Source organism: Pyrgilauda ruficollis, unplaced genomic scaffold (genome assembly GCF_017590135.1).
Source record: "Pyrgilauda ruficollis isolate IOZ18807 unplaced genomic scaffold, ASM1759013v1 scaffold25, whole genome shotgun sequence".
Classification (NCBI taxonomy): domain Eukaryota; kingdom Metazoa; phylum Chordata; class Aves; order Passeriformes; family Passeridae; genus Pyrgilauda; species Pyrgilauda ruficollis.
Window position 1 is genome coordinate 5146931 of NW_024523822.1, and position 25209 is coordinate 5172139.

Sequence of the window (25209 nt, forward strand, 5' to 3'; positions counted from 1 at the left end):
CTGTGAACTATGAGGATTAGCATTATATATTATACAATTCAAGAGGATAGTCATTCTTACACGTTGTGTCCATTTTAAGCATAGGAAATTAAATGGAAAAATACTACAACAGTCCCAGTTACAGACAACTGTGCAATCTGGTAGATCAAATTACATGTCCAGAACTTAGGTTTTAATTTTATGAACTACCTTATGGACAGCTGAACACCAAAATACAGAAATAACAACAGCAGACATCTGAGAACCTAATGATGTAAATGGTTAAATCTTCACCTGTGCATCAAACACAGACCATTTTCAGAGAAATTCAAGCCTACAGTTTTGCTCTCTGGATGGTAAAACTACAGCTCTCCCTTACACAAAAATGATGATGAAGCTTGAAGTACAGGCACCATACATATTTTATTGACACAGATTTCTTCAGTTTTGACTCAATTCAGCTGACAACAGTGTAGTAATTTGAAAAAAGTTCTTCTCCTTGCTTGATGTCTCTGAGAGTGACAAGAACTACGCACCTCAAGTGGCTGTAAAAGAAGCAAAACATGTCAAAGTGAAGTTATATTTTCTTTGAATTGTTTTCAATTCTTCATTTCAAGAACCTAACCAGTGGCCTCATCCAGATTAGTTTTGAGAAATACGCGTAATGCAGGGCAGGGAACATGGGAAAACAACACTGGAATACAGACAGCAATATAAGGAAAACCAATATAATTTAAAAACCAACAGCCTATGTGGGAATGCAAAAAGTGTTTCCACTCATTTGTTCCACACAATCATTCAGTGATGAAAAGAATTAGTCAAGACTGTAAGAGACACACTTACTCAGACAGGAACAGAAGCTACAGCAAAGTTCATGCAGCAGAAGCCACTCCTGCAGACACACCGGTCCACAGGTGCCAGCTGGCTAAAGCGTCTCTCCTAAGGCCTACCACCACCCAGGAAGACGGCTCCTAGCTGCACCAGAGACCTGCTGCCATCTGCAGATGGGTCAACTGTCACAGAATCACGAGGTTGGAAAAGACCATTGAGTCCAATCCATGCCCTAACACCTCAACTGAACGATGGCACCGAGTGCCACATCCAGTCTTTTTTTAAACATCCAGGGATGGTGACTCCACCACCTCCCCGGGAAAACCATACCAGTACCATTCCATTTATCACCCTTCCAGTGAAAAACTTTTTCCTAACATCCAATCTGTATTTCCCTTGGCACAGCTTAAGACTGTCCTCTGGTTCTGTCAGTTGCTGCCTGGTGAAAGAGACCAACCCCACCTGACCACAGCCACCTTTCAGGGAGTTGTAGAGAGTGATAAACTGAATCTTTTCTCCAGGCTAAACACCCCCAGTTCCCTCAGTCAGCTGAAAACAGGGGCTGGCAGCCCATTCCTCACACAGAAATGTAGAAACCCACCTCTCTGAACTTCCTTTTAGTGAATGACTATGCCCTAAAACTGAAGTATGTGTTCTGGGAAGGAGAGCACATGCTTTGCGTACTGATGAACCAGGAAGTGGAAAACAGCATCAACTCAAGTCTCCACTATTCAAAATTTAGTATGAGGCCATTTTGAAACATATTGAAACAACAAGGTAGATAAGTACTGAGAACTGTTTCATAAGACATAAAAAGATCTAGAAGCCAGATAATCTATGCTGTCAGCATGAAACAAGCACCTAGAAGCAGATGTGATCTTTTGTCTCGTGGCAGCACACTGGGAGAAATGATGACCAGAAGACCATATTTTTTGGACAGATTCCAAGCAAGAGCAAAATTCCCCCTTCCTGAAGCAGTCCTATAGTTTATGTGCTTTTCACACTTCAAGTACAGTATCCAGGTTTCCTGAGAATTTAGTCTTACTGTGTATTTTATTAGAACTATTTAATTATCTAGAGATTCCAAGTGCACCTTTAACCTTCACTCAAGAAACTCTAAGTTCAATCAGAAAAGCCGTTTTTCCAGTATGCACCACTACTTTCTCCAATGTCAGAGTACTTAAGTAACTCCAGAATTACACTATAAGTTCCGATGATCTACTCTAAAATTCCTATACATCCTTGAAATTAAAAGGATTATCTGAGAAATATTTTCAAGTGTTCTAATTTCTGAAAAAAGGTGGACTTTCAAGTCATGAACAGGATGTTGTAATTTTACTAATTGTACTGTAACTATATGCCCTTGTATTGCACAGTATTTCACACTGTATTGTCTCAATACAATTTTAGGTTTCTTCTTGCAAATTCATCTGCTTATTTGTCACATAAGCAGAAGAGATGGAGAACAGAGAGTAAGAAGCCTAAATTTGAATTATCTCAGAAGGGCTTTGGTCAAGGCTGAAACAGATTTGAGAGATGTACTGAAAAGCCTCAGTACTGTAATACAAAGCACAACTACTGCTTTATGGGATTCAGTAGAATTGCACTATAGTGCAACACTGCTTGTAAAAGTATCTTCAGATACACTGATTTCATGTGTGAAAATGAGGGAAAAAAATTAGTCTCACAATTAAAATTAGTCTATTCAGAAAGGTAACTCTCCCATACAGTTACACACTTTTTGTGCAACTCATCTTCATATGGTTTGTGATTTTTCAACCATGTCTGTCTTTTCTTTACACATGCAGTATGCTTTGTATAATACAAATCTACGAGCTCTTTCATTTGCTGCCAACCTCTCTATGTCATGGCTGTAGACGATGTTTGGAAGATATTGTTTCAATTCTACTGGAAAATGTCCTGGCACGTCGAACTCTTGATAACACACGTTTGCTGCTTTTTCTAGGAATAAAAAAAAAAGTTATTAGATAGAGCTTAGGAGATGTGTAAAAACATCAAATGTGCTGCTACAGAAGAACCAGATGCTTCACCAAGACTGAAAACCATTCCTCTGTTGGGAGGTACTGCACTCCTCTGAAGGCCTATTTTGAATTACACAAGAGGTACGCAATCATGTACAGGAGGTTTGCCCAGTTATCAACATGTCAATGAAGAGGCACATCTTGTTTAGTGCCAAGGGTAGCTTACAGCACTGCCAATAGTTCCAAATACAGTGTTTGCTTTTACAATTAAAAAAACTGGAAAATGTTTTTGCCTGGTGGTAAAACATGTCAGAAATACAGGCAGGGAGAAAATCACCTCTTACATAGACATCACCTGGAAGAAACAGTTTAGTGGGACACCCCTGTATCTCTGTGCCAATCCCCAGTTTGCTCCTCCAGCAACCTTTCTGAATGCTACTTGGAGGCAGAGAATCTTCAGCACAATGCAGGCTATGAAAGCCACTTAGAAGCTGAGTATGGTATCAATTCAACTCAACTCTCTGTAGTACAACTGTTCCTGTGAGTTACTTAAGAGCAACAGTGACACAGAATAAGTAGTTCCCTTCTTCAGGTCCAACAAGTGCGATTACAACAACAGTTTCCTAGATTTTGTGCATAAACGTAAGTCTAAAAAAGGTCTTGCAGTTCAAAGTGAGCATTGATAGAATCTTACTGTACATGTCACTGTGTATAGTTTTCTCATGAAGCCTCCTGGAACAATACTGGAAAACTTGATCTGCAACTCTAAACTGTCTTGGTGGTACTTTGCCAGATATCCTTTCCCACCACCTCACTTTTGGGTGTGTGCCTTTCATTCATATACCAGGAGGGAAAGTGGGGCATCAGTGAGAAAATAAAAAGTATATTTGAAGTGTTGCTGCATGGAAGGATTCTAACATTCAGCTGTGACAAAAAACCTCAGAAAAGTTTTACTACCTAAGTGCTTGTTTTAAGCAGTACTACTGCCCCCCAGATCAATTTCCTATTCTCTGTGTCACCTTAAAAATAATTTGTATTCATAAAGCCAAACTCATACTTGGAAAATTTACCTGGCAACTTACCATGTGAGCAGTTGTTGACATACTGTCCCACTGCCAGTGGGTTTTGCAGGGTGGCTGTGAGCCAGCTCTCATCACTCATTTGAAAAGGGCCAAGTTGATCTCTTCTGTTGCAAGACCTGAAATGCCCGACAGCATTAGCGTGGATCACAGCTCCTTCGTCTAACAGGATATCTTACCTCCTCTGTAGGAATGGCCACAGTCACTGCATAAACTTAAGAACTGCCCAACCCACATGGGATGGAGGGCATGTGCATAGACCAACAGCTCCCACTACTCTGTGATGTCCTTCAGACTCTGGTGGAAGAACCTGCACAAAACTACCACACACTCTTCCACAAATCAACATCTTATGTTGCCATTATAGAAGCATCAACACCTTTCACTCATCTCTTAAAATGCAAAGACTCATTACAATATTAGCTTTCAACTCATTCCAGAAATTAAAATCTGGTATTAGTGGGTATTACTATTCAAACTAGGTATTATTTTATATCAACCTCCTAGTTCTTTTCACATCATATTTAAACACAAATTGCATTTTAAGGTAAATCAACCAGTTAGCTGTGTCAGGGGAAGTTCAGACTGGACATTATGAAAAGATTCTCCACTGAGAGGGTGGCCAGTCACAGGGCTCCTCTGGGGAATGACCACAGCACCAAATCTGTCATAGTTCAACGCGTGTGTGATGGTCCTAGTCACATGGTTCAGTTTTAGGTAGTCCCACAAGGAGCAGGGACTTGGACTTAATGAAGTAAGCAGGTCTGAGTAACAGCTCAGAAACATTTCAATACTTTTACACTACATCCTGCTCTAGTACAATTATTTTCTGTACAGGAAAGTCTCTGCATCAAAATGCATCTCACTGATGTTACAGATGAAGACACAAGTACATAATGGATCACATCCAACATCACTCACCCCTGTGCTGTTTGTATTATGAGCCATGCACAGGTGGATGACAATCTTGTACAACTCAGGGTAAGAAACAGGGAACTAAAATGAGGAGTACCCCTGTTTTAAATCAGATGAGTGATAATTCTCTATTTCTTCTGCTTACCTGTACACTGATCTTGACAGTCCTTTATCGTTCCCATCAATAAGGACACCATCAATGCACCTAAAAATAAAGGGATTGCCAAGGGACTGGAAAAAGATGGGCTCATGCTTTCTGTATACTGTACCTGTTGCAAGACAGATATTATTTCAAAAGAAAGTAAGTTAACTGTCAGAATGGGCTTTCAGCCCCCTCCACACAGAAACTCAAAGGAGAGACAGTGGGTAGGACAGAAGTCCCCTCTCACTTAGTGACACTGACATCTGTAAACCTACAAGCTTTCAGACACAACTTTTTGTGTAAAAAATCCCCTCTCAACTAAATGAGCTGATATATTACAAAGAGAGATGCCCCACAGGAAATCATAGAAGACCTGAACCAAATATGCTTGGGAGAGGTAGATGAAGCCTTACAGCCAACTAGCGTGCTTCAGAGATGAAAACATCAGGTCATACTGTGTTCAGGAAAACACAGCTTAAGATACTAAGTTGTTTTATTACTACTGCATCAGGACTCTGAAAAACACACACAGATTCAGCAAAGAATCTGAAACACCTCCCTCCATTACTACAGGGATTTTGTTTGGTCCAGGAGATGAAAAATGACAAACCCAGAACAAAATATTTCAGTAGGCTGTTTCCCAAATCTGAGGAGAGGATTTAACCTGCCAAGACTTCCAAGCAGAGAAAAGCAACCGGCAAGCTGACTGGCTTGCCAATTTTCATGAAATCGTTGTCCTGCATCCCTCACACCCACTACATCTTCAGCACTTCTCTGCAGAAATCCTGCACTGCAATCTCACAAGGAGCCAGGCAAAGGCCCCAGGCAGGCTGCAGTCCCTGTACACAGGTCCCTTGCCCAGCCTGGCAGGTCCTTACCCTGAGAAGGCATTTCAACAGCCCATCCTCTTGTTTTGCTAGAAAAGCTGTCACAGGAGACTCTGAATGAGCCTATGCTCACATCTAGTATGTGCCTGAAATTTGAAGTGAGCTGTGAAAGTGGCAGGCTCTCTCACTGTCACTTAACAACCAGTCAGTTCACGAGTAATCAATGGCAATGGGCAGGCACTGCAAAAAATGCACTCCACTGTCCAGTGAATGCTGGGACTGCTCCTGATGCTGCATCGCTGGCACAAGCCAGAGACCACAGGGGATGATTCTGCTGGCAGATGAAACAGAAACAAACCCAAAGCAACTCAGCAGAGCTGCTAGCTTGACCATACTGATAGAATTACAAACCTTTTTAAGAAATGTATGCAAATACAGTTCCAAGAAATAAGGAAGACAGAAGTATTGATTTTTCCAAACACACTTCATGGAACAAAGTTCTGCTAAATGAAGGTTTTATTTTCATTCTCCATTTTGTCCTTCTGTACTTGAAGAAGCTCATGCAATTGTCTACTGACCTGTGTGGAGATCTCAAACCTCATTTTTCAAATCCTGAACCAAAATGGAAACCCCAAAGAATTAAACTGTTCTGTTAATCTACTTTAAATTTCTCCTGTGCACTTACATTTAAAGGATTTGGAACAGGTTTTACAGCTGCAGGAAAATCAGGCTTTAAGTACTAAAATTTTTTTATAAACAAAATTATCCTTCCCAATATTGTTTTTTGTATTTCCAAAATAACTCTAGATAGTTTATAAATATTCTCACGCAGCCTAACCAGTGATTTTGTTAAGGAATGACAGAAAGAAAACCCACAGAATAAAAATTAGTGTAAATCTTTGGCATTCCACGATCAGATGGTTACAAGTCCTATCTAACTTAATCAAAAATAAGAACGCTCCATTACCAGGATACATAGACACAACCGTCCCTTTCGGAACAAAACCTCTGGTAACAAAGACTCCAGTTCCAGCAGACGCCAGCGAACTCCGCTCTCTGCTAACAGTGAACCCAAGCGTGTTAAACAAAACTTCCTCAGGACTAAACACCTGCTGACCCTGATGGTTACAAGAATTTACTTCTGACTGCTTCTGCTCCACAGTAAGTAATTCCAGATATTGACACTTGACTTCTGGAAGCAAGGCCAGAATATCTGCTTGTCTACTGAAGTCATTTATGAACAGAGCTTTAAATGTTTTCAGTAGTGTTTCAAAAACATCTTCATCAGCAATAATTTTGTCTTGAGAGCTTTCAGGAACATATCGAAGGGTCCTGTAAAGAAAATAAAATATTCTAAAATAAGAAGCATATGTTATCTTTTTTTTTTTCTAAACAGAAAAGAGCCATTTTGCAGCACCAGTAACTTCGATACACTTGTTGTTTTAGAAAACCCCAAACTTTTTTCATGCTTGTTCAAGCTAAAGCCACTGTTAAAACACTAAAGGAGTGTTTAATAAAAACTGGTACCTGTTCTACTATAAATCATCATCTCTGAGTATTTACCACAAGTAGGTTAAACCCTACTGAGCTCTCAATGAAAAAAGCACCAAAACCAAAATTATCATGTTTATTTAAAAAAATACAAAGAGCTCATTACACTTTAAATGAAGTATGACAAATATTGCATGGGCAAGGAAGGTTTTAATTTAGTTACTTGTTTTAGTTTTGTTACTTACAAATATGTCGTAACAAGTTAAATTCAAACACTACTTTTACGATTGAAGTAGGGCATACACATCTTACCAAAAATAAATTATTTATCTTATCCTTTCTATCTATCTATCTATCTATCTTCAACGTTAAATACCATTTTAAGGTGTCTGACTAAGAATTTCATGACAGCCGAGGGGAGACCAATGCTGAAGCACTTCTGAGTGACAAACCCGAGTGAGCCCCTGCGGCGCCCCAGACCATCCCGACGAGGGGCAGCGGGGTCTGGGCTGGCGCCCGGGGCCTTTCTCCGCGCCTCACCTGCGCTGGCGGCGGAGGTTGAGGGCGAGCCAGGGCACGAAGCGGTACTTGTAGGAGCTCCAGCGCCGCCGCAGCTCCCGCAGCATGGCGACCTCTGCCTCACGGCCCCGGCCCCGCCCCCCCGCCGAGCCGCGCCCGCGCAAACTGGAACAACCAATCCGCGCTCCGGACACACGCCGGCGCGTTTGTGTCCTGGACTGCCATTGGCTGCGAGCCGCCGGCGGGTGCCGAGCGGCGGCCGGGCCGTGAGGGGAAGCCGCCGGAGCCGAGGGCGCGGGCCCGGGTCTAGCTCCGCGCCGCCGGTAACGAGGCGCAATACCCAGAACCGGGAAAGCTGCAGGCACCGGGAATGAAAACGCATAGCTCCTGGGTGCACACTTGCATACGGAAATACACACAGTTCTCTTGGATCAATGCTACGTTGCACCTTCTGTGTTGTACTGAACAATCCCAAAAGACAAGATCAGATGAAAAGGTGGTTTAAAAATTATCTAGAAGCGGCCGTTAAAGACCACTCCTTACTCTGTCAGATCACCTCTCCAAAATCATCCAGTGCCTGCTTCTAGTGATGCTAAGGGCTGTTAGTGCCTCAGATAGTCACGGAACTAATTAGGTTTGAAAAGACATCTCGGATCGAGTCCAGCCTATGACCAAACACCACAGTGAGTATCACTGTTCAATCTCCCCTTAAACATCTCCAGGGACAGCGACTCCACCACCTCCCCGGGCAGCCCATTCCGACGTCTAATCATCCTCCCTGTGAAGAAATTCCTCCTAATATCCAACCTGAACCTCCCTCGCAGCACTTAAGGCCACATCCTCACATCCTCTTTCCCGGGAGAAGAGGCCGACCCGCACCTGGCTCCAACATCCTTTCAGGCAGGTCACATCTGAATTTCTTTCTCTCCAGGCTGAGCCCATCCCCACCCCCACCCGAGCTCCCTCAGCTGCTCCTGCTAAGATTTGTCCTCCAGAGTTGTGATCCATGTCATAAAAAGAGTGGCTCAGTTATAGACGTGAGCCTTGTTACACTTCTGTCCACAGTTTTAGCTAGTATGTGGCTGTGGTAACAAGGAGACGAGTTGTACTTTGTAGCATCATAAGCTACTGTAGATTTAAAGGTGCTTCCCACTGACTGATGTACAGCAAGCAGCAGCATCAGAGTACACAGAGTGAAGGGATATACTACAAATCATGAGCATTTACAAACAGGGGCATAAGCCCTTTTGGTGCCACATTCTACCATCACTTATCTCTAAGCTAATTTAAAAAAACTCTAGCGAGGAAAACAATCACTCAGCAATTGGTCTTCAGAAATTAGCAATGGTCCCCAAATAATTCTCTACAAACCACCACAGGTGTAAAGATACTGTTACCATTTTTGGCCACTGTTGTCCTTTAGCTGCTTGGATACCCAGTTTCATTAAATTTAAATCTTTGGATGCTGCTCATCTTCAGTTTTAGTTTAACACTGCTAATTGTTACATTTGCCCAATTATCCCATCATAAAAGAAACCCAATGAAATTAAATGTACCAGCAACTTTAATTAAGTAGCTTAAAATATATAAAATTGAATACACTTGAAATATTGACAATATAATTTGGTAAAAATAAGGGATAATTAGGTTCTTATAATAGCATAGAAGCAAAAATAACTGCATGGGGTAGCGCAGGGTACGGAGGGCAGGGCTTGACCCCTGTCACCTCACGTACAAGCTTGCCAAGGCAAAATTCCCTCTTTTATGCTGTACGTCATTACTATCTCCTCCCATTTTCGATTTGTCACACTTGTATCTCTGCCCTCATTTCCACCTTTACCACGCATGTTCCACCATTTTCAGGTGGTTGCACCACTCTTTGGGGGTCATCCCTGATGAAGGCCTCTCCTCTTCCTCAATGTCCTTTGATTCACCTTTTTGATTACACATGCACACCAAGCTGGTATAATGTAAGCCAAAGCTAGTATCATACAAGCCAATATTATGTTTTAGCATCAAAGCAACAAATCTCACATAATTAGCATTTTCCTGGATGTCCAACCAAATTTTCCTCTCTTCCAAATGAATTTAGTAATAGTTATCTCTTGCTTCTTCCTGTTCTGAACATCTGCAGGAGAAGGGGGGAGAGCCCCTCCTCTCCCTTTCTTTCTTGGCATTACACCTTTAACTGTTTTATTATTTCGAAATATTAATTACTGTATCAATATTGATTAGTTTCAATTTTATCAGCATGAATCACACCTATTTATTACACATTAAACTGGGAAAAAAGAACACATATGTATGTATTTTACTTTATTCAGAAAGCAGTTTAAAAAATACAGAGCATTTGAGAATTTGTTTTGGAGTAAATAGAGAAATCAGACATTTAAAACACTCTAAGGGGTTACAGTCCTTCCTCTGGACCTGAAATTTTGGCAAGGGTTTGGGAAATTTGAGACAGGCCCACCAAAGCAATGTAACTATCAGAATTAACTTACCATCTCAGAGCTTTACAAATACTTAAAGTTGTGCCTTGATTTATTCCACAATCACTTCAATTCCACTGTTGGTCTGCCTCACCTTTTCCAAGAACAGGAGCTTAGTGCAGAGCTAGTGCGAACTGAAGAAATTGAGGGAAAATGCAGGAAAAGGCACAGTGGCTGCCGCAAAGTGCTTCCCTGCCATCTCCTGGCCTTCCTCGGTAATTACAGGGAAGAAAGGTCTCACCTCAAGACTTGCAACTCTGGTTTCAGCAGCCATGTGCTATAACCACAAAACAGCAGACATGTTCACCACATCACATGCATACCGTGGCTCTTAAAAGTAAGGTAGTCGCAGCATGATTCAGGTCACTAAGGAAGACTAAGCAATGAGTGAAAAGTTAGTGAGGGAAATAGAGAACTTTGGGAGGTGGGCTGTCAGGTCACAACTGCCATGCACACAAGTTGCCCACTTTCATGTGATGAAAGGACATATGTGACATTCCAACATGTTCTGGAGGCACTCCTTGGCATCGAGAGAGAACTTGCAAAGATGAAATGCCATCAGACTTCAACCTATGACCAACAGGCAGAAATGTGATTTTATTCTCACTGGAGAAGTCACACCAGGCATGGAGCTTACCCTTTCCCTGTGCAAGAACCGAACATGCCCTGTGCACATACTTGGCTCCCTAAGTAGGTGTCTTTGAAGTTTACTGTCATCTGCTGGGCACCAGTGATTTCTGCCATCCCTTGTTCCTAAAAAGGAGACTGCAACATCACAAGTAGGACACAGTACTGCAGGATTCAGAACTTCTATAGGAAATCAGATACATTATAGTAAGTTTATCTCCTACTTAATCCTTGCCATGTATTTTCCTTTCCGACATTTCAGGTAGTACATTTTTCTGATTTGAGAAATCAGGTATTAGAATTTATTTGAAGATTTCTGCTGCCAGTTTTTTCTGAATTGATACACTTGTATCTATCTGCAGAAAGTCTCATACCTAATAAAAATAATAAAAACTGCAGTCCTTTGAAATACAGAATTTATAGTCACAAGAAAGCCGACAGTTGAAATCTGTTTCCATAAAAAATTATTAATTTTTGAAATTTAAAAAATACCTGGAGAAACACAAGAACTGAAACAAGCTCTAGCTTTGCAATGTATGGATTGCCTGAATAATAAAAGGCTTATGTTTGCTATTAAAATCTCAAGCAACAGAATTATTTCACCAGAAACATAAAACAACAGATTGACTTCCAACACACTTCAATGGCTCCAGAACTGACTTAACCAGCTCACTTGAATAGATAATTGTTACCTTTGCAGTAATGCAAAATTTAGACAATTTCTGGCTTGAAGGCATAATCAAGTGAGATTCGTAGATAACAGTGCTGTCACATGACAAGTTCCTTTCTTTATCATTAATTTTAAAAAAATTAGTCTGTGTTGCTGCCCTTTATTAGAAAATAAGTCTTGATATAGCAAGTGTATGAAATTGTGTATGAACAGTGAAGTGTACCAGAAATATTTTATTTCCATCAGTAAAAGGAATGTGTTTGTCTTACAGTAAGCAAAGGACAAAGTTTGTTCAAAAACTTTTATTTACTATAAAGACAAAAACCACCAAAATACGTACAAATTATACTATATAAAATTGGTTCAATGGGGTAAAAACTTTTAATTAAAATATCTTGATATATTTAAAATAACAAAGGATACAATGAAGCCAAATTTCTTAACCCAGAGATTTCTGTAAAATTTGCTTGCACAGTAAGGTGCTAATAGAAGTTAGCCCTTAAGCCCTGGAAGTCTTAGGAATCAGTCACATAGCAAATATAATTTCATTGTGAAAGTGAACTTTGGTAGAAGAAACTCTATAGGACACCTGAGGTAGTAGAAACTGGAATAAACAGCAGTAGACGTTATTTACAACTTAAGTACCAAATAACATTAAGAACACGAAAAATAATTACACAATACAATTTTCAGTCCAGCTTTGATCCAAAGAAAATAAGAATATTACATCACATATCCATTTTAAAAACACCACAATTACCAGCAAGCCGAGGGAAATGCAAACTCAAACAAATGCATTTGGACACCTAAGAGGCAGTTTGAGTTTGAAATGTGGTAGGCATGGTGATCTACATAGTAATACTGATTAGCTGAGGTTCATCAGTTTATACAGTTTACATTTCTGCCAGAAACAGTATTAATCTGAAAACTGATCTTCCAGTACATGAATTGGCAAGAGTGCATCCTTTAAAGCTTGCACATAGGAAAGACTTGGAAACAATCTTATTAGAATGAGAAATTCTAAAGTGGTCAAAAAAATGTCAAGTACAAAACAGAGCTACCAAACTTCACATTTCGGTATTATCTTTTTAACTCTTCAAAGTCTGCCAATCTTCAAAAACAAAGGAATGTATAATTTCCAAAAGAAACACATTCACAACTAATGACATGGTTTGTTGTTTTTTTTTTTTTTTTTATTAGTATGAGCACTATCATTCATGTAAACTTATCTTTAAGATGTCTTGCTTCCAATTTGTATTATACACTTTTAAGGTACTATAGCTTATTTAGTTTGTCCTGAGTCTTTGAAAATAACCAATTCTATTTGAGTCCAACAATCCAACTGGCTTCTGAAGAGTTATAACATGAACAGTATTTTTTTTCAAAATGGATTAAACACAATCATTATTAGATTAAAAAAGATCCCCATTTTTTAAAAAAGCAAAAGAAAAAGCTGCCATTTTCCTTCAGAATTACATGCATCAGAATCTAAAAACCTGCCTTTAAAATAATTTTAAAAACCTGTTTAAAAAAAAAACCCCCACATCTCCTAAAAACCAACAAGTTTTGCACTAAAGGTGAAGCTTTACTTCACATTTCACTTTATCTTGATCTTCAAGTCCAAGTTTGTTTCTTGTTAAAATAAATACCTTTCTTATGGTAATATTCTTAACATTTTCAAATTAAATTACCACTAATGGCTACAGTAAATAGATGATGTACGGCAGAAGGAAAACAGCAGGTAAAACTTGTTATCAGTAGAGAATGTAACCTCAGTTTCTTTACACAAAGAATGAGATTTGCTCATTTGGCACCTGCTCACACTGAAGTACATGCCAAAGTCTCCCATAAAATTTTTAATGGAAGCTGGGTTTGGGGGGCCCTTGACATGAAACTTCTCTACACAATTTGCCAGAAGAAACTGCTATATGAAAAAAAAGGCTCAACTTCTAGCATGGTTCAGACTAAGTTGCTTTATACAGAACAATCTTGTTTATTAAATAACCTATACTATCAGAGCCTTCAACATATCCTTGTTGAAGGTGGCATTTTATCCCAGATTTCCAGCAAATCTGGTTTTAAAACTCTTGTGTCAGGAAAATATTCCATGACACAGCTTGCATCTTTTTTTCTAAAGACTACTTTAAAATATCCCCTTTTCATGAAAGTTAAAAATACAAAGAAAACAAACTTTGATTTCAAAAGAAATTACATGGCCAGCAGTAAATGCACAGTGAACCATGAGTGCCTGCTCTTACTTTACAGGAAGGCAAATGCTTTTTTTAAAGTTTCCATCAATATTTGGATTTGTTACTCAGAGAGCATCAGGTAATTAAAAGGGACAGATACAGAATGTCCTTTTAACCAGTATTGAAAACTTACTAATTGCAGAGCATCTACATGTGAAATTGAACAGTGATTGCGATATTAAAATAGATCTAGAGCCTCTCAGCTTCTAATAGTGCTGAAACAGTGCTCTAAATTAAATAAAAATCACTTACCTGCTAAATAATCATGCAGATTTAAGGAAAAATGTTTTTATGTTAACATAGAGCCAGATGTTTGAAAAGGCACAGTTTACAAATCTCTGCATGAATTGTCAAATGTTGCATACTGAGCTTAGGTAAAGATCTTGATTTGTCAATCACATACTTAGGTAGGGTCCTCCACTGGCCTTATGTTCTTAATGTAAATATCATTAAGGCCAGCAGAATAATATAATTTGCTGCACTGCAAGACAGTTACTGTATATTCAGTAGCATTTTCTTCAGTATTTCAGCCTTACAAATAAGTAGCTACCATGTAGTACGGAAGACTGGGTGTTTCAGCAGCTCCCTTGAAGGTGGTCTGTCCTGAGGTTGAAGTTCTAAACACCGAAGAGTCACATCTTTCAAGCCTGGAGACAGATGTGTAGGGATTGATGGAGCAGTAGTTGCACTAGCAATCTGAACAAGGGGAAATAACTTTTTAGAAATCAGTGATTATGCCCCCTCTCCTAGCCCACAAACATTCCACAAACTGATAATTTCAGCTGATGAGTTAGATTTATGAACTCTTCAGCATGTTTCACACTGCAGTTTGAAGATTACATTACTACTTTCAGTTTATTGTCCTTATGCCTATTGCTTTTTAGTTTGACTCCTTCCTGATACTTTTCTTTAAAAGTTCTCCTCACAGCAAGATCTTGCAGTGATCATCTCACAGCAGGCCACAGAAAAAGCTCCTACAGCACACATATGGACATTCTTTAGTGTACTAGCTGCCTTCACTGTTAACTGGCATGAGTCACCATGGAGAGAGATTAAGCTGAGCGATGTTACACTACAAGAAGTAAACTGGGTGTGCTTTCTTGCACTGCCTTTACTGTATTTCTGCTACTACCCAAATGCAAATATTTCTCAGAAAGACACAGATCCCTCCCAACCAAATTAATTTTAATTTTATCTAGCTGGATTAAAGCAGGATGACTGGGAACACTAGAGTGGCATCACCAGATTCACAGTGATGCAGAACCAAGACAATTACATCTCTTAGCACTAATGATTTTACTTAGAACATATCTGAATACTGCTGTTAAAGGTCTGTTTTCTGCAAATACTTCCTTCACTTGCACCAGTATTTTCTGCATTCATGCCTACAGTTCAACTGGACCTTTAGAATTAAATATAACTAACTGATTTTAGTATGAAACATGAATGCCAAGATGAATGATCTAGCAAGCAAAGGAAGGGGCAAAAATCATATATAGCATGGCATAATGGAAAATATCTTTCAGCAAGATCTGATCATGGAACATTAGGCTTTTAAAGAAGGAGCTTCCCCACTGTGAAATGTGAATACCTACACAAATGGTTTATGGAAGAAAGAGCTTCTGTGTTTTACATGATTGTAAGAAAAAGTTAACATCCCAATCTTCTGCCGAATTTACGATCAACTCTATTCCTAATTTTTTTTTTAGCTTGTTACACTATATTTTTGTATCTTAGATTAGACATTTCTGAGCAACCTGGTCTACTGGAAGGTGCCCCAGCACATGGTGGGGAAGGTAGAACTAGATAATCTTTAAGGTCCTTTCCAAAACCATTCTATAATGACTCTGAATATCACGTATCAGTATCTTTTTTACTGGTATCAGTTTCTTTGTTTTTTTTTTTTTTTTTTTTTAAAGAAGCAAGTATGATTATATTGGTACCAGTATTGCTTCTGTTCTAACAGCTCCAACATAAAAAAAAACCCAATTGCAACAATCCCTGCTACATGCACACTTTTCTAAAATTCACATCACTGTGCACAAGATTACTTGTCATCTTTTGTAGTATATTTGTAATAACAAAATACCTTACCTTAAATATCAGAGCAAGATGATTGGAGTGTTTCTCTGCGTTCCAAGGAGGTTTAGCACAAGCCATTTCTATGACAACACAGCCAACACTCCACACATCACAGCTCCTTCCATATTGCTGACCTCTCAGGACCTGAACAGACAGACACCAAAAATCAGATTATACAATTCAAAGTCTCTTAGCTCTAAGTAATTTAGAAGTAAACCTCAACATATCATCAAAAAAGTGTATTCTGATTAACATTTCAGGCTAAGAGTGACCAGTGATGTAAATGCCACAAGATTTACACAGGTCTAGAGATCTAGTAAATAAAATACTTGAGCAAGTGGCAAGCAAAGTACCTTGCAATGGCTAGTTTTTGAGCAAATGGTCATTTTGGCATTAGTAACAACACTCCTGATAACAGTATCTTATAGCAAACTACTTGAAACAATGACAGAAAGAAAGAAATTTATCATCACCATGTTGGAATAATTCCTAATCTTTAGAACAAAGGCATTTAAAACACATCTGAAGCATATACAGCAAATTTCTGTTATTTGGCTATATGAATTAGCTTAAAGAATTCAAACAAACTTTTTGAAATAACTTTAAAAATTGGTTTCTTACCTCTGGTGCCATAAATGCAATAGTTCCCAACAACTGTCCCTGAAATTCCCCAGCACCAGTTCCTTTTGATGCCAACCTGGCTGCAGCTCCAAAATCAGCAATTCTTAATCTATGACCTGTGCTGTCAATTAGCAAATTGGCACCTGTCAACAGTACAATAAAAATACTACTAGTTGGCTTTCTATTAAAGGGAAAAGGATGAACAGACACTTGACACTTTTCCTCCCTGCACCTCAAAATTATAAAACAGTTTGACATTCCCCACCTCAGTATCAAGGAAACCTAAAAATCAAGGATACGGTCTAATAACCGCACTTTTCTGTTATGCCTGAATGATACTGCACACAGCTTGAGGCTGTTCAAGAGATTTCGAGAGACAATCAAACTTTCGAAGTAGGGCAAACACACAGGATGCTGGAACAACGCCTGGAGATGGTATAATGGAAGAAAATGGTGACCCAAAGTCCTGGAGGCTTTCATTGCCTGCAGCTCCTCATTAAATTTGAAGTTATTTCATTATCAAGCAACTCTGAGTTGCTTTAAAGATCATGACAAGCAATGTAAAGATTTACTGTTTCAAAAAGAATTAGTAAAGACACATTTGCCATCAATATGTTCTACTTATATAAATATACATCCAGTTCATGGACAGCTATAGTGACTATTAAAGGGAAAAGCTATAGTGACTATTAAAAGCTATAGTGACTATTAAAGGGAAAAGCTCAGTAAGACTGGTATTTCCCAGTTCAGTTCACATGTTACTCAGGGTACAACTGTATTTATGTTCAATTGGGATGAAGGAAGAAAACTCATCACAGTATCTCCACACATTAGAAATCTGGCCTCTTTATCTTGGTTTTTTCACAGATTTTACTATCATTTCAACGTAAACATTTACATTCATTTAAGTAGCAGTAGTTTTAAAACTGTATAGCAACTTTCAATCTTATTTGAACCAACTCAGACAATTTTTCTAAACTATTGGTACAGGTACCAAATGCCACAAGCTTGCCACAAACATTTTGATTAATTTCAGCAATAGAGTTTCTTATAAATGATCAGACAAACCCAGTAGAAATACCACTCCTGAGATGATATCTGACAAAACAAACAGGTCTCAAGCCAAAACATATACTGCTTTCTGAATACTCCTTCTAAAAGAATAGATCAGTTATTCTCACCTTTAACATCTCTATGGATTATCTGGTTCTCATGGAGGTAAGAAAGGCCACGTAAAAGTTGTTCTGTGTAATTAATAATAACTGATTCCTTGAAGGCTCCATATTTACTTAACAAGTGAGCAACTGAACCCCCTAAAAGACAAAACAGTACATTCTATCAACACTTCCACATTCTGTTAACAGAGTGCAACACTGCATCCTAAAACTCAAACTTTATATTAGTATTACTAATTTATATTTCTCCCTACCCCCAAAAATTGAAATAATTTCATAGGCAAAAAGTGATGTAGTTCACTCCTCAATTACTTTGTAAATTGAATTGTACACATTAAAGACAAAAGTCTTCATGCAACCTAATGATTTTATACTTCCTTAAAAACAACACTTTATCCACACTTCACATTAACATGTAAACAGCAGAACATTAACTAATTTTTGAGGCAATAGATAAAGGCAACCTCCCGCAAGTATTCCCTCTTAATATTTTAATTTATGTTTGTTATCATCCAATACACAGAACTACACAGACAAGCAAGGAAAAGCAGTATCTTCCTCTATTTTTAAAAGCTGGTAACAGATTCTCAAGATTTTGGATTTCCAATTTTCTCTCTAAGTATTGTAATATAGCCTGGGCTTGAATGAGGTAAACCCAATTCCTGACATTTAACTATCTAAACAATAATATTTCAGATAAAAATTACACTTAAAAGGTTTAGCACTCTAGATTTTGAGAAAATATTTCTTGCACTACTTCTTATAATAACCCATACTTGGGGGCTTTTCATATTAGCACTCTGACCATAATTTAGGGTGCAATGCTTTCATTTACAGCAAATAAAGATGTATAAAACACCACTTGGTAACTGGACAGCAGCAACATATAATCACATTCATAAATTAATAAAACTACTTCTCAAAATAAAGATAGATTTTCTTGTCCCTGCTCTACAGAATTATGAAAATATTTCACTTTTTTTTACTAGGCTACCAGTTAAGAGATTTAAGGTCTGAATTAATTTTTCCAAAAGCACTACTTACTACTTGTTATTTGAAACTTACTTTAAATGTTCTTTAATGCCTCTGCACAATGCCCGACACAATTTTTATGAAAAATCTCAGGACAAAAATAAATTACAGGTATTCCAAACTTTCTAGCAAAGTTATTTTTAATAATAACCTATAGCTACACAGATACACTGAAAATGCAACAGTTTGAGAGTCAGTCACTTCAGCTGGAAATGAATCAAAATTTAAAACTTCTCACTTGGAGTCAGAAATGGAAGGAAAGGTCAGGGTTTCCAACTGTTTTAACAGATTAGGTATGGAAAATTCCAAATCACAAAAGGATTTGGAATTTAGCACCATTAAGAATATTGCTACGACCACTTCAGCTGTTCTGTAAGTAGACCTTTACACTGATTGTGAGCACAGGAATGAAAACATAAATTTACAATCTCAAGCAACACAACACTACGTATTTCAAGACTCAAATGGTATTTCCACCAGTTGTTTACCTGCCATCCATTCAATAAAAAGGTTATAGTTGCTCTTCTCGCATGTAGCACCCAACATTCGAATAATGTTAGGATGGTTTAGATGACTCATCATCCTTATTTCTTCCCTCAGTGCTTCAACCACCTCTTCTTGCTCAGATGATGTGTTCCTGACATATGTCACCTGTTTTGAAATATGGTATTCAGACTTACTAATTTAAGTACAAGTCCTGTAATCACCTTTCAGTACAGCAGCAAGAATGGATGGTTTTCACCATCTGGAACTACTTTTTTACCTCCAACCCTATCAGCATGGAGAATGTATCTCCATGTGAGACAGTCACAGAAAATTAAGAGCAATCTTCTAGGGTACAAACAAAATATTTTCCAAGTACAGAGTGGGGAAACATCCCTCTTTTCAACTTGGTTTAAACTAGGAAAAAACTCTTGGTTTCCAGATATTGAGGAAAAGGAAGAAAGAAAAGGCCTGAAATGGGATCCTGAGTGTCACTTATAAAACTTTACCAGTTAAATGATAAGTGTTTCATAACTAAAGCTCCTACAAAAAATTCGACTTGACAGGTAAGAAGCAATGGAATTGGAGCCAATCTGAGCTGTGATCCATACTAAATATGACATAATGGTATGCTGCAGGGAATTTTCCCAGGTATCACCATCATCATCTCTCCGGGACCACATGGACAGTCCCACTTCTTCATAAGCAAAAGAGTTTCAAAGGAGGAATAACTGATGGCACATACTCTTTCCTTGAGCAACTTCAAAACATTTTATCTATTTCATAGGTGTAAGTTCATTGTAGAACTGATAAGAGTGTTGGAACTAAAATTCCCTCTATTTTGTTACTATTCATTCAGTCCTAGGGCAGCTCTAGTATGAACAATTTACTCACACCTGAAACCTTAAAAAATCTTGACTGAAGTATGTGCCTCTTCTCAGCCACAACTTCTGTATCTATTAATTTAAATAGTAAGAATACTTGCCTCCAAGCTGCCTCTAGTTAGTTAGCAAAGTTAAATCAGAAGAAACAAATACTAAATTACATTTCCTCCATTTAAAGCTATAGGAAAAATATTCTTGACAAGTGAGGAGAACCTATTTAAAATATCTATCTTGCAAATAGGTTATTAATTTGGGATTGTTATCTGGGCTCCATTCTCAACTCAGCCACCATTTTATGAACTTGACAGAAGCAAAAATGCACTTGAAGAACTACGGAACAAAATGACCACAGAACAAAGGACTTTTTTCAGAAGACTAAAAGCTTGTATATATTAAGAAGACTGAAAAAGCTTGTATATATTAAGCAAATACATGCACATAAAGGTTTTTTAAATTATGTATTATGTCAGAACTCATGACAGGGAGTAGAAGAAGCAGGAACACGAGGTCTGAAAGAGAAAACATAAGAAAGTGAGGTACTTTCCTGAAGTATTTACCTGTTTTACAGCCATTAACGTCCCTGTTCCCACATCTTGAGCTTGGTAACAGGAAGAGAAAGCTCCAAGACCAATTTGCTGACCTTTAAGCCATTCTGCATCTTCCCTATAATGGTGTTTTGCTTTGGTATGTCCAGGCAGGGTTTCCGGTGTCTACAAATTAAATTCAAAATCAATTCCAAGTTTACTAACATGCATCTAAAATACAGACATTCTAAAGTATTAGAAAATATTCAAGCTTATGCCCCTCTTCTCCCTTACACTGCTTGTTATATAGGTTTCAGCTGAGATGAGAGCACTAGAGTATTCTGTAACTGACATACTCTACTACATGAAACAGAGCTTCCTCTGTGTTACTACATGAAGGTGAAAGGCAAGAATAGTGGATACAAGTAGGAGCACAACTTTTTTTTTCTATTCCTTGTCTCACATTTAGTTAAGGCTTTAGCTTGCAGATACAGCAAACAGAACCAAAATCAGGTTGTTTTCTATTTAATTATCCCTCAAATTTTATGCTTTACGTGTTGTTGCCTCAAAGAATCACAAATACAATATCCCTTTTCTCTATTATTATTTGCTTTTTGTCTATTTGTAAATAGACATGTATTTGTTTGCTGACTAATAAAGTAGTTTTCATCTTCTCTCAAGATAGGATGACAAGATCTTTTCTCATTCTTTCTTTCAAAAATTAGTTTGGTTTTGTACAATTGCCTTCAAAGTAAAGCAGCATTAGGACTCAGTACCGCTCTACTCCTGCTTAAAATTTTTGGGGTTTTTTCCTGGCTTCCCCAACTTTAGACTTTCTTTTTTGTCACTTTAAATGTTGATACATGATATGGTGTTTCTCTTGCAAACACCTTCTCTAGATTTGTTAATAACATGGAAGGAATTCGTTAGTATCCTCAAATTTATATTTGATTTCCTATGAAAGAGTATTGAGCACCTTTGTGTTTTCTATCATTTTTGAAATACAACAACACTGCTTTATAATTTCAGTGACCCTCAGTTGAGGCTTAACCTGAATTCTCATACATATACTTACATCCTGCTGAATGATTATGATGTCTTCACCATTTTCAACCTGTAGTTGGGGAATTACTGGCAAGGCATCTTGGGATGCTGACATTGCCATAGCAATAGCTAAAGCTTCCTCCTCTTCAGCTTCCATCTTTTCCTTGCATTTTTGATTATGATTTACATCATCTTTATAAGTATCATCATTTTCTGCCCGCTCAGGAGAAAGGACTGCAACTTCAGACTTGAATGTAACTGTGCCATCACTCGTCGGCATGGAGGCCTCAAGCAGGTCCTCAATACTGGAATTGAGCTCTGCATTAACATCCAGCCGGCACTTCTCATCTACTGGTGTGAACACTGTCTCTTCACTTGGTATAACTGCATTGCTATTGCCATCACACTGTGAAATATCATTCAGGTCAAGTGTCATACCGCTTTTTAAGGTTTCTCCTTGCTTGTTCACATCACTTGGGGTGGGTCGTGATGGCTTTGGCCTATGTACATGACTGGATGGCAATGGCCTGGCTTGGGTAAAAACTGGAGAGAGTTTCTCAGATTCTTTATTTTCAGAACAGTTTCGCTGAAACTGGAGAGAAAGTTTCCGCTGTGTTTGAGGAGAAGGTGAGGGGATTTTGCAGGGAACAAATCCCTGAGGTCTGAGTTTAGAGACATCTGTTACAGTGCCAGCTGGTACAGATGGGTTTGATGGAGACAGAAGTGTTGGGAATAGTGACTGGGAATGACTGGATGAGGGAGAAGAGTTCACACACTGACTGTGGGGTTTTCCTTTTGTTTGAATGGCTGGTTTTGGTTGCTCAGTGGTTACTGATGAAACAGGAAGTCCCATGGCAAGGCCAGCTAGCATCTCAGGAAAGTCATCTGGACTGGCACTCAGTTTTCTGTCACTTAAACCTTTCCCACTTTTCCCTGATAACTGGACAGTATTATTAGGAGTATTATTTTCTGTAGTTTCTGGAGAGTTATCTGGCACAGGTAGGTGTAAAAAGTCTTCATGTCGGCATTCCCCAGAGTGCATTTCTTCCATGCCAAGCTGAATGGCTTCTGCAATTTCCATTTCATCTGCTATTGCCATCAGACGTCGGCGCATCCTTGCATAATGAGTTGAGCTTGTCACACTCAACATATCTAACAGCTTTACAAAAATATGGGGCACTCTTGCTACCATTCTTGCTGCACTCAAAAATATTCTTCGTGACAGTTTGCCAACCATTGAATGGGAATTGTCAATTGACTGCAAGGCGAAAGTTAAGAGGGAGAGAAGCTTCTTATACCTAAAAAAAGAAATGCAGTCTTTTATAAACTGACATAATCTTGTTAACTAGTATCAAAAAAGCCATTTTAAGGTAATGTATTTAGTAGTCAGTTCTGAAGTAGCAAGGAGATTTATTGTTGCACTGGTGCTTCAAAAATGCTTCACAGGTCAGAAGTTCTTAAAAAGACAACTACTTACTCTGTAAAGTAAACACACTTTACATATAAATATATGTTATTTGTTTACAGGAATTAGAACTACTACTTTTATGAAATCACCATCAACAAATTCAACTACAAAGAGTAACATTTGTATAGAGTACAAAAAAGTACCTGTCAACTATGGTATCAGCCTGCAAGACATCTCCACAGACAATGTGGGGATAAAATTCACTGGGAAATTCCAACAGAAGTCTGTCTATTAGACAAAGTCTCCCCAGCAGTGCTTGCCAGTTGCTAGATTCGATTTCATTTCCCAGAATACAATTTAAGACATAATCAACACCTCCAATGCCAATGGATCCTATAAAAAAATTGATAAAATGAAGATTAGATATTATGATCTGAGACTACACAAAGATCAGAACTGTATCATTCAGAATTATTGTTTGCCAAAATCAGCCCCCTTCCAAACTGTTTACAGGAATACTGTTCTCTTTGCTATGCTTGTACTTGATAAATTCCAGTATTATTTGCTTGTATAATTTAATTGTATATGAAGAGTTATTACCAGATTTAAGAATTTCTCTCCCAACTGCCAGCTCGCCTGCTTGACCTTTACACATCTCCAATAGTGTTGAAACTGAAAGTTGGCTTGTTCGACTGTAAGAAAGTAAAACCAGAAAAAGAACTCCTTTAGCAAATGCTTTCAAGTAAAAACATCCTATACATTATACTTAAAATATCATCACCTAGGAATTATGTGTAAAATGATTTCATACCACCTTATTCCAGTAAATTTCTATAACCCACTCTTTGTAACAACCACTTTGCACAACCACTTACCCGTGGCTGTGACATTTTTACCAGGATACATCCAGAAATGTAATGTCTATCACAAATATACAAACAAAACGCCAAATTGCCATGTTCTCTTGCGAAACGTGGTCGAACGCATAAAACCAGTTCTATTTCACTTACTATAACTTTAGATATTCTCTTGCTAGACTGTTGCTGCGGGAATCTCTAGCTGCAGTTTCAGAAAAAAGTGCTGCTTAGAAACTAAACCTTGAGAGATAAAAGTCAAGCTGATGGAGTTCTGCATCTAGTTCACAGTACAGGAGAAGAAATGGTTGGCCTGGAAGAACAAACAGGGTAGCCTAGGACAGGAAGGCTCAAACCAAGGGCAGTTCACCCTAAATAGCTGTCTCCTACCATTACACTCTGAACTACAAATCAGAACTGTTATGTTACTGCCACTATTTCATGGCAAAGATGTGTACAACTGCTCCTCAGGTAGGAAGAATACTGAAGAGTACTTGCTAATAGCTCTAAGGAGAGTCACAAGAAATAGGCCAAAGCAATAAAAAGGGAGATGCAAGGGATGGGTTCACGACTGCACCTAACATCTTCCTTTACTTTAAGTGGTGGGGGGGAAAGCCCTTATGAAAACAAACTATACAATCACTTGCCTTCAAAGCCTACATATTTCAAGACAGAAGTTTGCCAGCAGCAGTTAGGCTAGTAAAACGATATATATTTACAATCCACACCTTTTATTTTAACACCAACAGGTTACACGTGAATAGCAACAAATGAAGCTTTAAGATATTTCAGTAATAATCAAAAATTAAGTACAAGAGACATCATACCTGTTAGCATCTGCACATTTAACTAATATCGTCTCTACAACTGGCTTGAGAAGTCGCTGTAGTTTACTCCTCTCTGCCAAAGTATGACAGGGAGTGTACACTAGCATGGCTCTTAAAGTTTTCTAAGAGAAAGGAAAAAAACAATACATATGAAATCCAACTAGCTACACAATTTTTATTTTTTTAAAGAGACATAAATAAACATTAAATAGTTGTAAATTCAGTTCTACAAAAATTGTGTTCAAAATGTCAGTGAAATGTTCAAAGGATAAATGGCTTACTACATATTCACTGCTAAAACTAGTCAACTGCTTTTAGAGAGCGAAAAGACATACAAATACTGTCAATACTTCGCACTGTGGCAAGTGCCAGTGAAATCATGTCCTTCCACTTATGATGAGTATCTTGATCATGCCACTTTCAAAGCATAGTTAAAAAGTCACCAGTAGTACTCATCAAGTACTAGGATTCCTGA

The 25209-nt window shown here is 38.3% G+C and overlaps 2 protein-coding genes across 3 annotated transcripts in view; both read right to left on the reverse strand.

Moving 5' to 3' along the window:
- Positions 1 to 383: 383 nt before the first annotated feature.
- SETD9 (SET domain containing 9) lies at positions 384 to 7894 on the reverse strand. The gene is made up of 6 exons (XM_041470876.1): positions 7787 to 7894; positions 6723 to 7087; positions 4932 to 5055; positions 3875 to 3990; positions 2667 to 2772; positions 384 to 524 (listed from the first exon to the last, which is right to left on the reverse strand). The coding sequence occupies exons 1-6, from the start codon at positions 7870 to 7872 to the stop codon at positions 437 to 439; spliced, it is 885 nt and encodes a 294-aa protein (XP_041326810.1). The 5' UTR covers positions 7873 to 7894; the 3' UTR covers positions 384 to 436.
- A 4340-nt stretch (positions 7895 to 12234) lies between these two features.
- Positions 12235 to 25209, reverse strand: part of MAP3K1 (mitogen-activated protein kinase kinase kinase 1) — a 58078-nt gene continuing 45103 nt past the window's right edge. Inside the window, exons 11-20 of one of the 2 annotated variants that reach the window (XM_041470828.1) lie at positions 24735 to 24856; positions 23654 to 23745; positions 23257 to 23446; positions 21677 to 22943; positions 20635 to 20787; positions 19199 to 19361; positions 17685 to 17816; positions 16504 to 16646; positions 15895 to 16026; positions 12235 to 14496 (exon numbers count right to left, since the gene is read on the reverse strand). In XM_041470828.1, the coding sequence (XP_041326762.1) occupies positions 14347 to 14496; positions 15895 to 16026; positions 16504 to 16646; positions 17685 to 17816; positions 19199 to 19361; positions 20635 to 20787; positions 21677 to 22943; positions 23257 to 23446; positions 23654 to 23745; positions 24735 to 24856 (2544 nt within the window). In that variant the 3' untranslated portion in view covers positions 12235 to 14346. The remainder of the gene's footprint in view (positions 14497 to 15894; positions 16027 to 16503; positions 16647 to 17684; positions 17817 to 19198; positions 19362 to 20634; positions 20788 to 21676; positions 22944 to 23256; positions 23447 to 23653; positions 23746 to 24734; positions 24857 to 25209) is intronic. The other variant, XM_041470827.1, reaches the window with a different exon arrangement.